General features: G+C 40.7%; 1 protein-coding gene across 3 annotated transcripts in view; it reads right to left on the reverse strand.

Annotated features, from left to right (window-relative positions):
* BUB1 (BUB1 mitotic checkpoint serine/threonine kinase) overlaps window positions 1-11971 on the reverse strand; it is a 55590-nt gene that overhangs the window by 41133 nt on the left and 2486 nt on the right. For all 3 annotated transcript variants that reach the window (XM_014590957.2, XM_014590958.2, XM_014590956.2), the window contains exons 2-8: window positions 7537-7596; window positions 7317-7455; window positions 5671-5867; window positions 2521-2564; window positions 1781-1881; window positions 189-241; window positions 17-102 (exon numbers count right to left, since the gene is read on the reverse strand). In XM_014590957.2, coding sequence (XP_014446443.1) covers window positions 17-102; window positions 189-241; window positions 1781-1881; window positions 2521-2564; window positions 5671-5867; window positions 7317-7455; window positions 7537-7596 — 680 coding nt within the window. The remainder of the gene's footprint in view (window positions 1-16; window positions 103-188; window positions 242-1780; window positions 1882-2520; window positions 2565-5670; window positions 5868-7316; window positions 7456-7536; window positions 7597-11971) is intronic.

The raw sequence follows: 11971 nt of genomic DNA on the forward strand, positions 1-11971 counted from the left end.
TGCTCTTGGCAATACATAACAACCGGCTGAACATCAGCTTTGCCCGCCAAAGATGAGTGTGCAGAATATTCTGATTTAGAGATCATGATAGCCCTCTGTTCCCTATGATGGGGGAAAAAGACATTTATAACACTACCAAAGTCGCCGTTGAAGAAAATGTAATAGATGAATGCACTGATTGTACTTGCTTATTTGACTCTTTATCACAAGCTGAAGACATCGCTCCACAAAGCTCTGAACCCTAAAAGACAGAAAAGAAACATGAGCATTCACTGATCTGAAAAATAACTTCACTCAAATTACTTCACAGAACAATAGGAAACACTTGAGGGAAGGGGCCTCTCAATCTCATGTAATATACATGTTCTTTTAAATTATGGCTAATATCTGAAGCGTTAGTTTGCACCATTAGTCTTACCATTACTGCAACTTAACCCAGTAAGAAAGTGATTTTTTTATTTTCTACTCCGTAGAAGAGAAGGACCCTAATTCTCCTTTAATCCATACTCTAGGTTCTGGGCTACAGTGCCTAAATGTTATGGGATCTACAAATCCCAAACAGCTACATTTTTTTTTTTTTAAAATAAGATTTTCTTCAGGTACTACTTTACCCTCAGGAATTCCCAGGACTAGCACTTATCCACCAAGTAAATACTTGACCAAACACCTCATACATGTCATGCCCTGAGCTAGGAGAGGAGAATGAGTATAATCAAGACCCATCTCTGCTATATAAAAACTTAAGATGGTTGGGGCAATAGGAAGTAATTAGTACGGCAAGCGTATGTAGGATGTAAATCGGGCAGAGTGTATTATCTTACGAAAGTTAGAAATTTCAATTTTACTTTCAGGAATGTATTACATTAATACATTTGTACATGTACACTAAGAACGAAGGTGCTTCCATTGGATTTAGCTTCAGGAAAGCTGTGGGTGAACTTTGCAGGAGCGGATGTACTATGTCGGGAAAGGAGGTTGCGGGAAGGAGGGCCTTGAGCACTTTACATGTCGATATACCACCGGGGCCAAAGAGATCTCGATGGGGCAAAAATCTCAATGAGGATGAAAGACACACCCAAGTGGAAGGCTTCCTTTTCTCACTGGGATGGCAGAGAAGGATACAATTATAGCTGCTGGGTGAGGGCAGAAAACTGGCTTATGGCAATTGATGGCCCTGCTATCTCCTTAAAAGAGTGCTTTTGCCAGCTCCTGAGACTAAGACTAGAGGATGCAATGTCCCAAGTTTGAGGACAGAGAGTTCAAGGGCACTATAACCTGGCATTAAAGAGTGAACTGGGAAACAGAAGAGAGAGAGAAAACATGAAGAAGAACTGGCACGCTGAGAACATGTCCCAGTTGCCTGGGAGAATTAGAGCCTTGGTTGAGATTATAGGCACCAACTTTTCAGACTCTGAGTTTGCTGAGCAGGGCTCAGGAGCCTTTAGGCAGCTGTTCTCCAAGGTAGGGATTTCCTGGGCAGACAGAACAGAGGAGAGGATACTGACAGGAGAGAAGCTACTGGGGAGGAAGGGAAGAGAGGAGGCTGACAGTGGGGGCCCTAGGTCAGATAACAAGGTACCTTAGAAGCAAGCAGTGGTAGAATACAACAGGCTCAACAAGTTGCTATAAGAGCAACTGACCTAGAGGTTAGAGTCATGAGAACAGGGTAAAACAAATTAGATTGATTTAAAAAAAAGAGTCAAGTGGATGCATAAGGCAGCCAGATTAGCCAACTAATACCCTTCCCAGTTTCCACACAACCTACAAGTGCCATGGTTACCTGGTTCTTGGAAATGCACGCTGGGTCATTTCCTGGATCTGATTTTGATGTTGTCATTTGGTTTACAATCTGAGCATTATGCAGAGGTTCTGATGCTCTAGCTATGAGGGAACACAGGATGAAACAAGGAGAAATAAAATGTAAAGTAAAACGATTCCTCATAATACACTCAGTATGCAGCCTAAGAAATACTCATTCATACTGCCTCAGAAAATCTAACTAAAATATTTTCACATAAGAGATATCATAGGAACCATTTTTTGATCAATTCAAAATGCTCAACAAAGTACAATAAAAATATTTAAAATCTAAGCAGTTATTTTAAATAGGATAATCAATGCTTATTGCTGAAATATGATATTCATTCTCAAGGGCTATTTGGTGGGCATTATTATCAGAGTGTTTTATCTGTTACTTGAGAATGGCACAACTGGATCTTCATTAAACATCAGATGCGGGGCCAGAGGTGGAGTCGTGGTTAAGGGCGCTGATCTCCCACAGCCGACTGAGGTTCGAGACCTGAACCTGGTGGCTTGCTTTCTCACTTTCTCTTTCTCTCTCCTCCCTCGCCACTCTAGTCAAATTAAAATAAATAAATGGATAAAGTTAAACAAAATAAGTCTTTAAAAATAAAAAATGATACATCTCTTTCTGTTTGTTGTTTAAAAAGTAAAAGCAAGCATTGCAAACCAGAGACTAAACTATCAACAATTTAGATATTTTAGAAAGCACTGTTTTACCTTGAACTGGCTCATGGGTTTCAGTGAGACGTGTCTGAAATAACCTAAATAACAGTAGGAAAAGCATCGATAGAGATTATAAATGTAACAATTTAATACATACACGCATGAAAGAGGAAATTAAAACAGACAGCTCATTATATCTTGTCAATTCTGAGGTCAAGAGAAAATACTAAGTTAAATTGCAGAGTTGCTGCAAAGTTAAAAATAAAATTCTGGAAATATCTTCATACCCAATATACTTAGAAAAAATTCCTCCTCTTGCCTAGTTTATGTCAGCATTTCTCAAATGCACAGAACAAATGTGGCTTCTTCCTTTGTATATCAAGTCTGCAAATGCTATAACAGAATATTTGAATTCCTACTTCAGGTATTTTTTACATTTGTAACATAATGAATATAATAATTGGAAAAAAGAAGTGAAAGTACAAAACTGAGATCAGTGCTTCAAATGGCAGACATATTATTGTTCTTGCTCTGATTTTTTTTTTTTTTTTGGAGAGGTTCTTGCTATAGAGCGCGTGTGCTCGCCAGAAAGACAGAGAGACAGAAAGCGAGAAATCACCCCCCAGGGGGGATGGTCACACCGCAATCCCTTCTCCTCCATTCTCCTCTCGGGATCTTGGGCACGCATGCAAACGCGCCCGGCGTGAGTTTTAAGCCACTGGGTCCGGGATGCAAACCGTGGTCAACTATATGGGAGTCCAGTGACATAGCTGTTATGCTAATTGCTGGTCCCCTATTGTTCTTGCTCTGTGAGAACTTCCCCAAAGTGTCATTTCATAGCACCTTTACACATACACTCTACCTGTTGAGTAAAATGCAACTGTCAAGCCTGATTATTTTTGGTAAATGTGAGCAAAATGTGTATCTAAAGAGACTAACAGATATGTAACCAAATGCTAAACCTGGTCTGGCTCTTAATATGGATAAACCAATGGTTCAAAAAATAAAACAGAGCTCAGGACCAGTAGAAGTGTAAGGGTTACTCACTGGACTCCCACATGGCCCCCTGCATTTTGAGTCCTGGACCTGGTGGCTTTAAATGCATGCCAGGCTTGTGTGTGTGCGTGCCAAAAATCCTGAGAGGAGAATGGAGGAGAAGGGATTGTGGCGTGGCCATCCCCCCAGGGGGTGATTTCTTACTTTCTGTGTCTCTTTCTCTCTGTTTCTCCAGCGGGGGCGAGTACATACGCAGTATAGCAAAAATCACTTAAAACCAACAACAACAAAAAACAGAGCTCAGCCACAGTGGCTGCACTAAATATGCTGTGCTCTACAGACTGGGACCACATGGGAGGCTGGGTTCAGTTCCCGATCTGCCATAAAGGCCAGTGTGTTCTTACAATTATGTGTTCTTATAATTCCAGCAACTCCAGAGGCTGAGGCAGGAGGATCACTACAGCAGAGATCCTGTCTAAAGAATAATAAGAATAGATCATTAAAAAAAGTTTTCTTTTTACATGATTTTGAGAAAGACTGAAAATTATATAATCCCAAAGAATTACGGTTGATATTCTTAGATGCATTTATGGAAAAATGTTCTGTAAGAAATACACTTTTCTATGCTAGACTTCGAGGTGAAACATCCTGCTGTCTTAGATCTGCTTTAAAAATCTTCAGCTTAGAGGAAAAAAAACCCAACAAGATCAATGTTAATTATTAAAAGAAGATAGATAAATGGAGGTTCATTACACTAATTTTTTTCTTCATGTACATTTGAAAATACACATAATTAAGTTTTTAAAAAGCACGAGCACTTGGGGCCAGCAAGTGGTGTAACAGTTAAGGCGTTGGACTCCCACATGGCTAGCTGTACTTCGAGTCCCGGACCTGGACCTTGAAACCCATGTTGGGTATGCATGTGTGCCCCAAATCCCAGGAGAATGGAGAAGGGACTGTGGCCATTCCACCGTGGGGGTGATTTCTCACTCCAGTGAATGCACATGCCCTATGGCAAAACCTTTATTTAAAAAAAAAAAAAGAAAGAAAAAAGAATGAGCACTTCAGCAAAGTTAAAGAAAAAGTGAGTATATTAAATGCTATGGCACTGAACCACTAGTCTTGCCATAAACTTGTCATGCTGGGTAAATTTTGTTTGCAAGCTAAATGATGTATAGTGATTGAATGTCTAAAATAATAATAAAATAAGAATTTATTTAAAAAAACATCTTCATATAGCCTTTGACTCAACAGTTTCAATTCTGAGAATTTATCGTAACTAGATAAAAATAGGACATATAATTAAACATACTACTATGATCTACGAAAAAGACCTAGATACAAAGCTGCATTTAGACATAAGGCATGCCTACACTCCCGCAATACGCAAAGAAAAAAAATGTCAATGAAAAGACCAAAACATTTCCTTTGCCTCTTTAGTTTTCTATATTTTTAAAATTCCCTAAGATGTATTACATCACAGAAAAAAAGTTAAAATTGTGAAAAGCAAGGTTCTTAAGATACACATAATATTGTTGTTCCTTATGAAAATCAAAACGTTGTAAACAACTTAAATGTCCAATTGGACAATGGTTAAATTAGAATACAGAGATCTGCAACAGATCTTGTGACCACTTTAGAAGTAGTTTAAAAGTTCTTAATTTCTTCAGAGCAGTATAAAGCTCAGTCTATGTTAACCAGACTTACTGTCTGATTCACTGTTAAAATATGCAAACATAAAGATACACAGAGGCATTGGAAAAGGTACTGGAAGAAAATGCACCAAAATGTTAGTAATATCCTAGGCATTCTCTTTTTCTTTATATTATTATGTATTATCCAAGTTTTCCACAGTGAGACAGAGTTCTCTGTATAAAGAGATACAATAATTTTTTTCAAAGAGATTTTTGCTATAGGGCATGTATGCTCACCAGAGAGACAGAGAAAGACAGAGAAAAAGTGAGAAATCACCCCCCAGGGGGCACAGGCACGCTGCAATCCCTTCTCTTGGGATTTTGGGCATGCATGCATATATGCCCAGCATGAGTTTCAAGCTACTGGGTCTGGGACTTGAACTGTGGTCGGCCACATGGGAATCCAGTGCCCCAACCACTATACCCCTTGCTGGCCCCCGACAATATAATTTTTAAGAGTTGATGTTACATTTCAAAGTAGGAAATACCATGCAAGATTTCATTTGGAAACTACCTGTACTGTTGTTCCAGTAGGTCTCTAGGTTCAGCCTGGTTTTGAATTCCTCTCCGAAAAATGGCACTGGCATGCTGCAGCTCTCCCTGGGCTTCCAGATGCCCCGCCCAGGCTATGTACAGTGGAGATGACCGAGTTCCGATCCCATGGTTGTACAGAAACTCAAAAAACTGATGGAGGTCATTGTTGAACTGAGCCTACAGGAATCCAAAGCAAAAGCCCTAAGAACAATGGAACTGCTAGTCTAGGTCTGGCCCTGTAGGGGAATGCACGTGCGGCTCTCTGCCAGCACACCTAAAGGGGAGACTCATTCCTCTCCTTGACACCCGAAATCCTGCAAATCACCCATAGTTTCCAGAGTTAGTAGGGTTTTAAAATTATATTACATAAAGTATTACTTTTATCCATCTTAATCTCGGCTTTCTTGAGATCCACAGCGTGGCTCTAACTGTGGCACTACACAGTGAGAGAACCAACGCACGTTACCGTATCCACTCCGTTCATAACTTTTTAACTAGAGCTTATTCTCTCCCAAACTTTTATTTCAATTGAAGAGTCCAAACTCAAGCTTACTTGAGACAGCCTTCTCTTTTTAGCAGTAAATTTAGTTTCTGAGAACTAAGATGTTCTTAACTACTCACAATTGACCCCTCGGAACCTTCTTAGTACTGGGAATGTCTACTTATCTTCCTTCCGCCAAACACACTTCCAATGCAACAAACCTTTTTTTTTTTTTTTGGAGAGGTTTTTGCTATAGGGAGCCCGCCAGAGAGACAGAGAGACAGAAAGCGAGAATTCACGCCCCAGGGGGGATGGCCACGCCACAATCTCTTCTCCTCCATTCTCCTCTCGGGATCTTGGGCACGCACGCACACGCGCCTGGTGTGAGTTTAAGCCACTGTGTCCGGGTCTCGAACCACGGTCGACTACATGGGAGTCCAGCGACATAGCCATTATACCATCAGTTGGTTCCCCTCATGTTATAACATGTACAGACTTGCTACACACAAGAGGGTCTTAAAATTTAATAATCACTGACTTCACAATACAGAAGCCGAAGGTTCTAAAATATACATTTCTGGCCATGTAGCTTTTAAAAATTTATGACTAGAGGGGGCTGGCTGGTGGCATGATGGTTAAGGAGTTGTATTCCTACATGGCTAATCATGGTTTGAGTCCCAGACCTGGCAGCTTGCTTTCTCGCTTTCTCTCTCTCTCTGATCAAATTTTAAAAATTAGCAAATAGAATTAAGTAAATAAATCATTTTTAAAAAATCATAAAACATCATGAATAGAAACAAGGATTTAAAATGAAAGGCCAGCCATTGACCCAGCAGTAATGCTAACACCCTACAGTGCTGGAAGCCATGAGGAAACCTCAGTTCAGACCCTGGGTCAGCTTGAAAAACATGCTGGGTGAGTATGCAGTCATTCGGGACCCTAAGGAACCAGAGGGCTGGGGACAGGGGGTCGTGGCATGACGAGCCATGTTGAGGATGCTTTCTCTCTACACCACCCTCCTCTCTCATACTTTCTATCAGAAATAGAAAAGGGAGAAAGAGTCCAAAATGATCTTAAAATGTAGGAAACACATGCAGAAGTACAACAAAATACAGATCTGATCATACATTTGAATGTACACTTACAAATTTTAAACAGTAATTGATGAATCTTGGGTCATTGTGGTATCTCTTCTTATCTAAAAATTCCTTCATTAAATGTTCTAATAAAGTTGTCAAGTATTCTTTATTTGCAGGAAAATTCTCTTCTACCCACTGCATGTAACTAGAAAAACATGAATAATGTTAATTGCCTATAGGGCAGGGTTAGTTTGTTTAAAGGAAAAAAAATGAACCAAATGCTAACCTTTCCCATTCACCAAGTGGGTCATTGCCTTTGTAGCTCTGCATATGGGCTTCAAACATTCTAGAACAGAGAAGAGTGTACACAGGGGATATTAGGAAGAATTCCTAAAAGTAAAACATGTATTTGATGATATATATTATTTCTTTACCTCAAAATAGAAATCTTGAATATTACTCCAAATGCTATATAAAATGTCAGAGAGCATTCATTCAGAAGTGGTCAGAAAGTAGGCTGTTTTTCCAAAAGGAGTTAAGTCCTTAGTTCTATCCCTGAGAGCCTCCTCCTCTCACCGATCCCCAGCATCACCACCATGAAGACTAGCGTCCAACGGTTTGCTGAGCCTCCTACCAGTGGGATCCAGGCGTGGACCTGATTCAGGTCCCTCCCCTTTCCTCCCAGAGGCAGACCAGAGTGCCACAAATGGAGTTTCCGGATACAGTTTATAGTCTGGGCCTCAATGCATCTCAGTCTCCTTGAGGAAGGCCATGATGGCAGAGCTCAGAAGTCAGTCACTACAGCTCCCAGAGAGCTCTGCTTCTCCTTCCACATACCCCATCACAGCTTAATAACAAAAACCCCAAACCCCCCCCCCAAAAAAAAACCAAAACCACATAAGTCAGGTAAAGCCAAGTTCTTCAGGGGAGCTCAGAAGCTAGAGGGGTAAACAAATAAAGGAAACATTTTTTAAAATGTTGGGTTGAAACAACAGGACCAGGGCTGGCAGGTGGCGAGGTGGTTAAGGTGCTGGACAATCCCACATGGCTAACTGCAGAATCCCAGATCTGGTGGCTTGCTTTTCTCACTTTCTCTCTCTCCATCTCTCTCTCCCTCCCTCCCTCGCTTCTCTCTCTTTCTCTCTCTCTCTCTCACACACACACACACACACACTGTCCCTCTCTGGTCAAATAAATAAAATATAAATAAACAAAGTTAAATAAATTAATTTTTAAAAATAACACAGGAGCAATGATTTCTAGACAAGGTTGTCGGGAGCAGCCTGCCTCTCTGAGGGGGAATTTGATCATGGATCATGACAAACGACCATGTATGAGTCTCGGGGGAGAAGGTTAAAGCTGAGAGAACTTCAGGAAGCCACTGGACACTTCCAGGAACAAAAAGAAAACCAGTGTAACTTAAGTACAAAGAGGGGAAAGGTTGTGGGGCATGTGACAAGATCTAATGTACATTTTGAAATGCCTCCTTTGCCCCTCCTTGTGAAGAAGGGGTAGAGGGTAGGAATAGAAGTGGGAAACCAGCTGGGACCAGCAGATGGCGTAATGGTTTCATTGCTGGACTCCCTTGGAGTCTACCGCAGTTTGAGTCCTGGACTGGCAACTTAAACTCATACGAGGTGTGTGTGCGTGCGTGTCCAAGATTCTGGGAGGAGAATGAAGGAGGAAGGATTGCGGCATGGCCATCCCCCCTAGTGGGTGATTTCTCACTTTCTATCTCTCCAGCAAGTGTAGATGCCCTATAGCAAAAATCTCTTTAAAAAAAAAAAAAAAAAAAAAAGTGGGAAACCAGTTAGGAAGGCATTGCAGAGGGAGAGGGTGGTGACTTGGACCAGGGTGGAATAGTGTATGAGAGACAGTTGACGGGCCCTCCTGATGGGACTGCATACTGGGGACCAGAGAGAGTCAAGTTCAGGAAAACTAGGTTTTCTATCAGAGAAATTACAAGATTTTTTTTGGGGGAAAAAAAAATTAAAAGCAATATTTTCTTCTACCCATCGCCACAATGTACAAATTGAAGTCAGTTTCTTAATGTCTTCAAATCCAGAAGCCACAGGAGAAAAGTTAGATGAAGTCAACTAAATAATCAAAAGTGCTTCCAGGAATAAAGATAAAAAGTATCAACTCAGTTTTTAAACATGAACAAAGGGCAGGGCAGCAAGGTAGTGTAGTGGTTAAGGAGTTGGACTCCCATATGGCTGACTGCGGTTCTAGTCCCAGACTTAATGGCTTGAAAATCACTCAAGACGTGTGTGTGTGTGTGTGTGTGTGTGTGTGTGTGTGTGCCCAAAATCCCAAAAGGAGTTTAAAGGAGAAGGGACTAGAGTATGGCCGCCTCCCTACCACCTTCTATGGTGATTTCTTACTTTCTCTCTCTCTGCCTCTCTCAGGCAAGCACATGTGCCCTATGGCAAGAACCTAAAAAAAAAATAATAATAAAAATAAATAAAAAAGAGTAATGGACAAAAAAGCTATTCACAGAAAAATACATGTCTCTCAAACATAAGAAGATATTCAACCCTTCATAAGAAAAAGTCACCTCACTGATTAAAATTCATCCCATCAGATTGAAAAATAAAAATATTGTACACGAGTGTGCAGGTGAAGCAATGCAAAGGAGAAGCAAGAATTCTCACATTGTACATGCAGGTCTGGGTACACTAAATTCCTGCCAAGGGAATCAGCAGCAGCTTCCAAAATCATAGATAGATTTGACTTTTTTTTGTTTTTGAGAGGTTTTTGCCTTAGGGCATGTGCTGGCTGGAGAGACAGATAAGACAGTGAAAGGGAAAGGTGAGAAATATTGCCTTTTGGCAATCTCTTCTCCTCCATTCTCCTCCCGGGATCTTAGGCACTGATCTTGGGCACACACACACACACACAGACAACGCACGTGCCCAGCATGAATTTGAAGCCCCTGGGTCCAGGACTCAAAACACGGTTGGCCATGTGGGAGTCCAGTGACGTAACCGCTATGCCATCTGCTTGTCCCCAGCATGCATGTATTTATTTATTTATTAATATATAGATGGATAGACCTTAAATATATATATATTATATATTATTTATTTATTTAAATATATATCTTATATATAATAGATATATATAAGCTATAAGATGAATATCTTAAATAGATATCTTATATCTATATCTATCTATCTATCTATATATTTTTTAAGAGGTTTTTGCTATAGGGCACGTGCACTTGCCAGAAAGACAGAGAGAGACAGAGAGACAGAAAGCGAGAAATCACCCACCGGGGGCGACGGCCACGCCGCAATCCCTTCTCCTCCATTCTCCTCTCGGGATCTTGGGCACACATGCACATGTGCCTGGGTGAGTTTAAGCTACTGGGTCTGGGACTCAACCCAGGTTGACTACATGGGAGTCCAGCAACATAGTCATTATGCCAACTACTGGTCTCAATATATTTAAAAACACTTGCAGGGACTAGCAGATGGTATAATGGTTACATTGCTAGATTTTCATGTAGTTGACCACGGTTGGAGTCCCAGACCCAGTGGCTTAAAATCACACCGAGTGCATGTGCGTGTATGTCCAAGATCTCCAGAGAATGGAGAAAGGATTGTGGTGTGGCATCCCCGTTGGGGGGTTATTTCTCAATTTCTGTCTATCTCATTTTGTGTGCCCATGAGGGCACATGCCTTGTAGCAAAAATATCTTAAAAACAAACACAAAAAACTTTGCAAAATAAACTTGGAAATATGGTTACATATGACAGTGTGGGTGAGTACACAAGTATAGGAGTTCTCAGTGAATACTTTTCTAAATCTTTTAAACATGTAAGTGTATTATTTATTTTTAAAACAAAAAAGATAATGACTTCTAAGCTTTTTTTTTTTTTTTTGAGAGGTTTTAGCTATAGGGCGCGTGCGCTCGCCAGACAGACAGAGAGACAGAAAGTGAGAAATCACCCCCCAGGGGGGATGGTCACGCCGCAATCCCTTCTCCTCCATTCTCCTCTCGGGATCTTGGGCACGCACACACACGAACCCGGCGTGAGTTCTAAGTCACCGGGTCCAGGACGCGAACCGCGGTGGACTACATGGGAATCCAGCAACATAGCCATTACGCTAATTGCTGGTTCCCATGACTTCTAAGCTTTGAATCTTTCTTGTGTCTCATAGCAAAGGGATAAATGTGTCAAACCCTTTCCCCCAACATATTTGTAATAGGCTGGCCCAAGGTAAGCTTCTCTCATCTTAACACTAAGCACATTTCTCTAGTAAAATGACCTAAATGCAGCAAATTAACACCAGAATACCCAGTTCATTAAAACAAATGAATCTTTAGAAAGTCAAAACAAGATCAGAAATGCCTGATTTCCCTTTAAAAATGGGGAGGAGAGGAGCTTCCAAAAGAAAACAGTTTGCTAGCTAGATTGAAGGTTAAAGTAAAAGTTTTAAAGCAAATAGATTTAACAATCTGTCTTCTGATCCCAAAGAGCTGATAAAAATCATTTTACTCCCAGCCACATACGACCTAATCGTTTTAAATGCTTTTTAATCACACTCTGGGTAAGTTACCTACATCATAAAACAAAGGAGTGAGAACTTCAAAGACTGTTAGTTGGTTGGCATAAAGAAATGACTCCACGTTAAGCAAGGCTTTTTTGTGTGCGTGTGTGAGCACTGTATTCAAAAACTTAAGAGTGACAGTGGTATTACCGGTAAGGGCAATTT

Source organism: Tupaia chinensis, unplaced genomic scaffold (assembly GCF_000334495.1).
Source record: "Tupaia chinensis unplaced genomic scaffold, TupChi_1.0 Scaffold000511_1, whole genome shotgun sequence".
Classification (NCBI taxonomy): domain Eukaryota; kingdom Metazoa; phylum Chordata; class Mammalia; order Scandentia; family Tupaiidae; genus Tupaia; species Tupaia belangeri.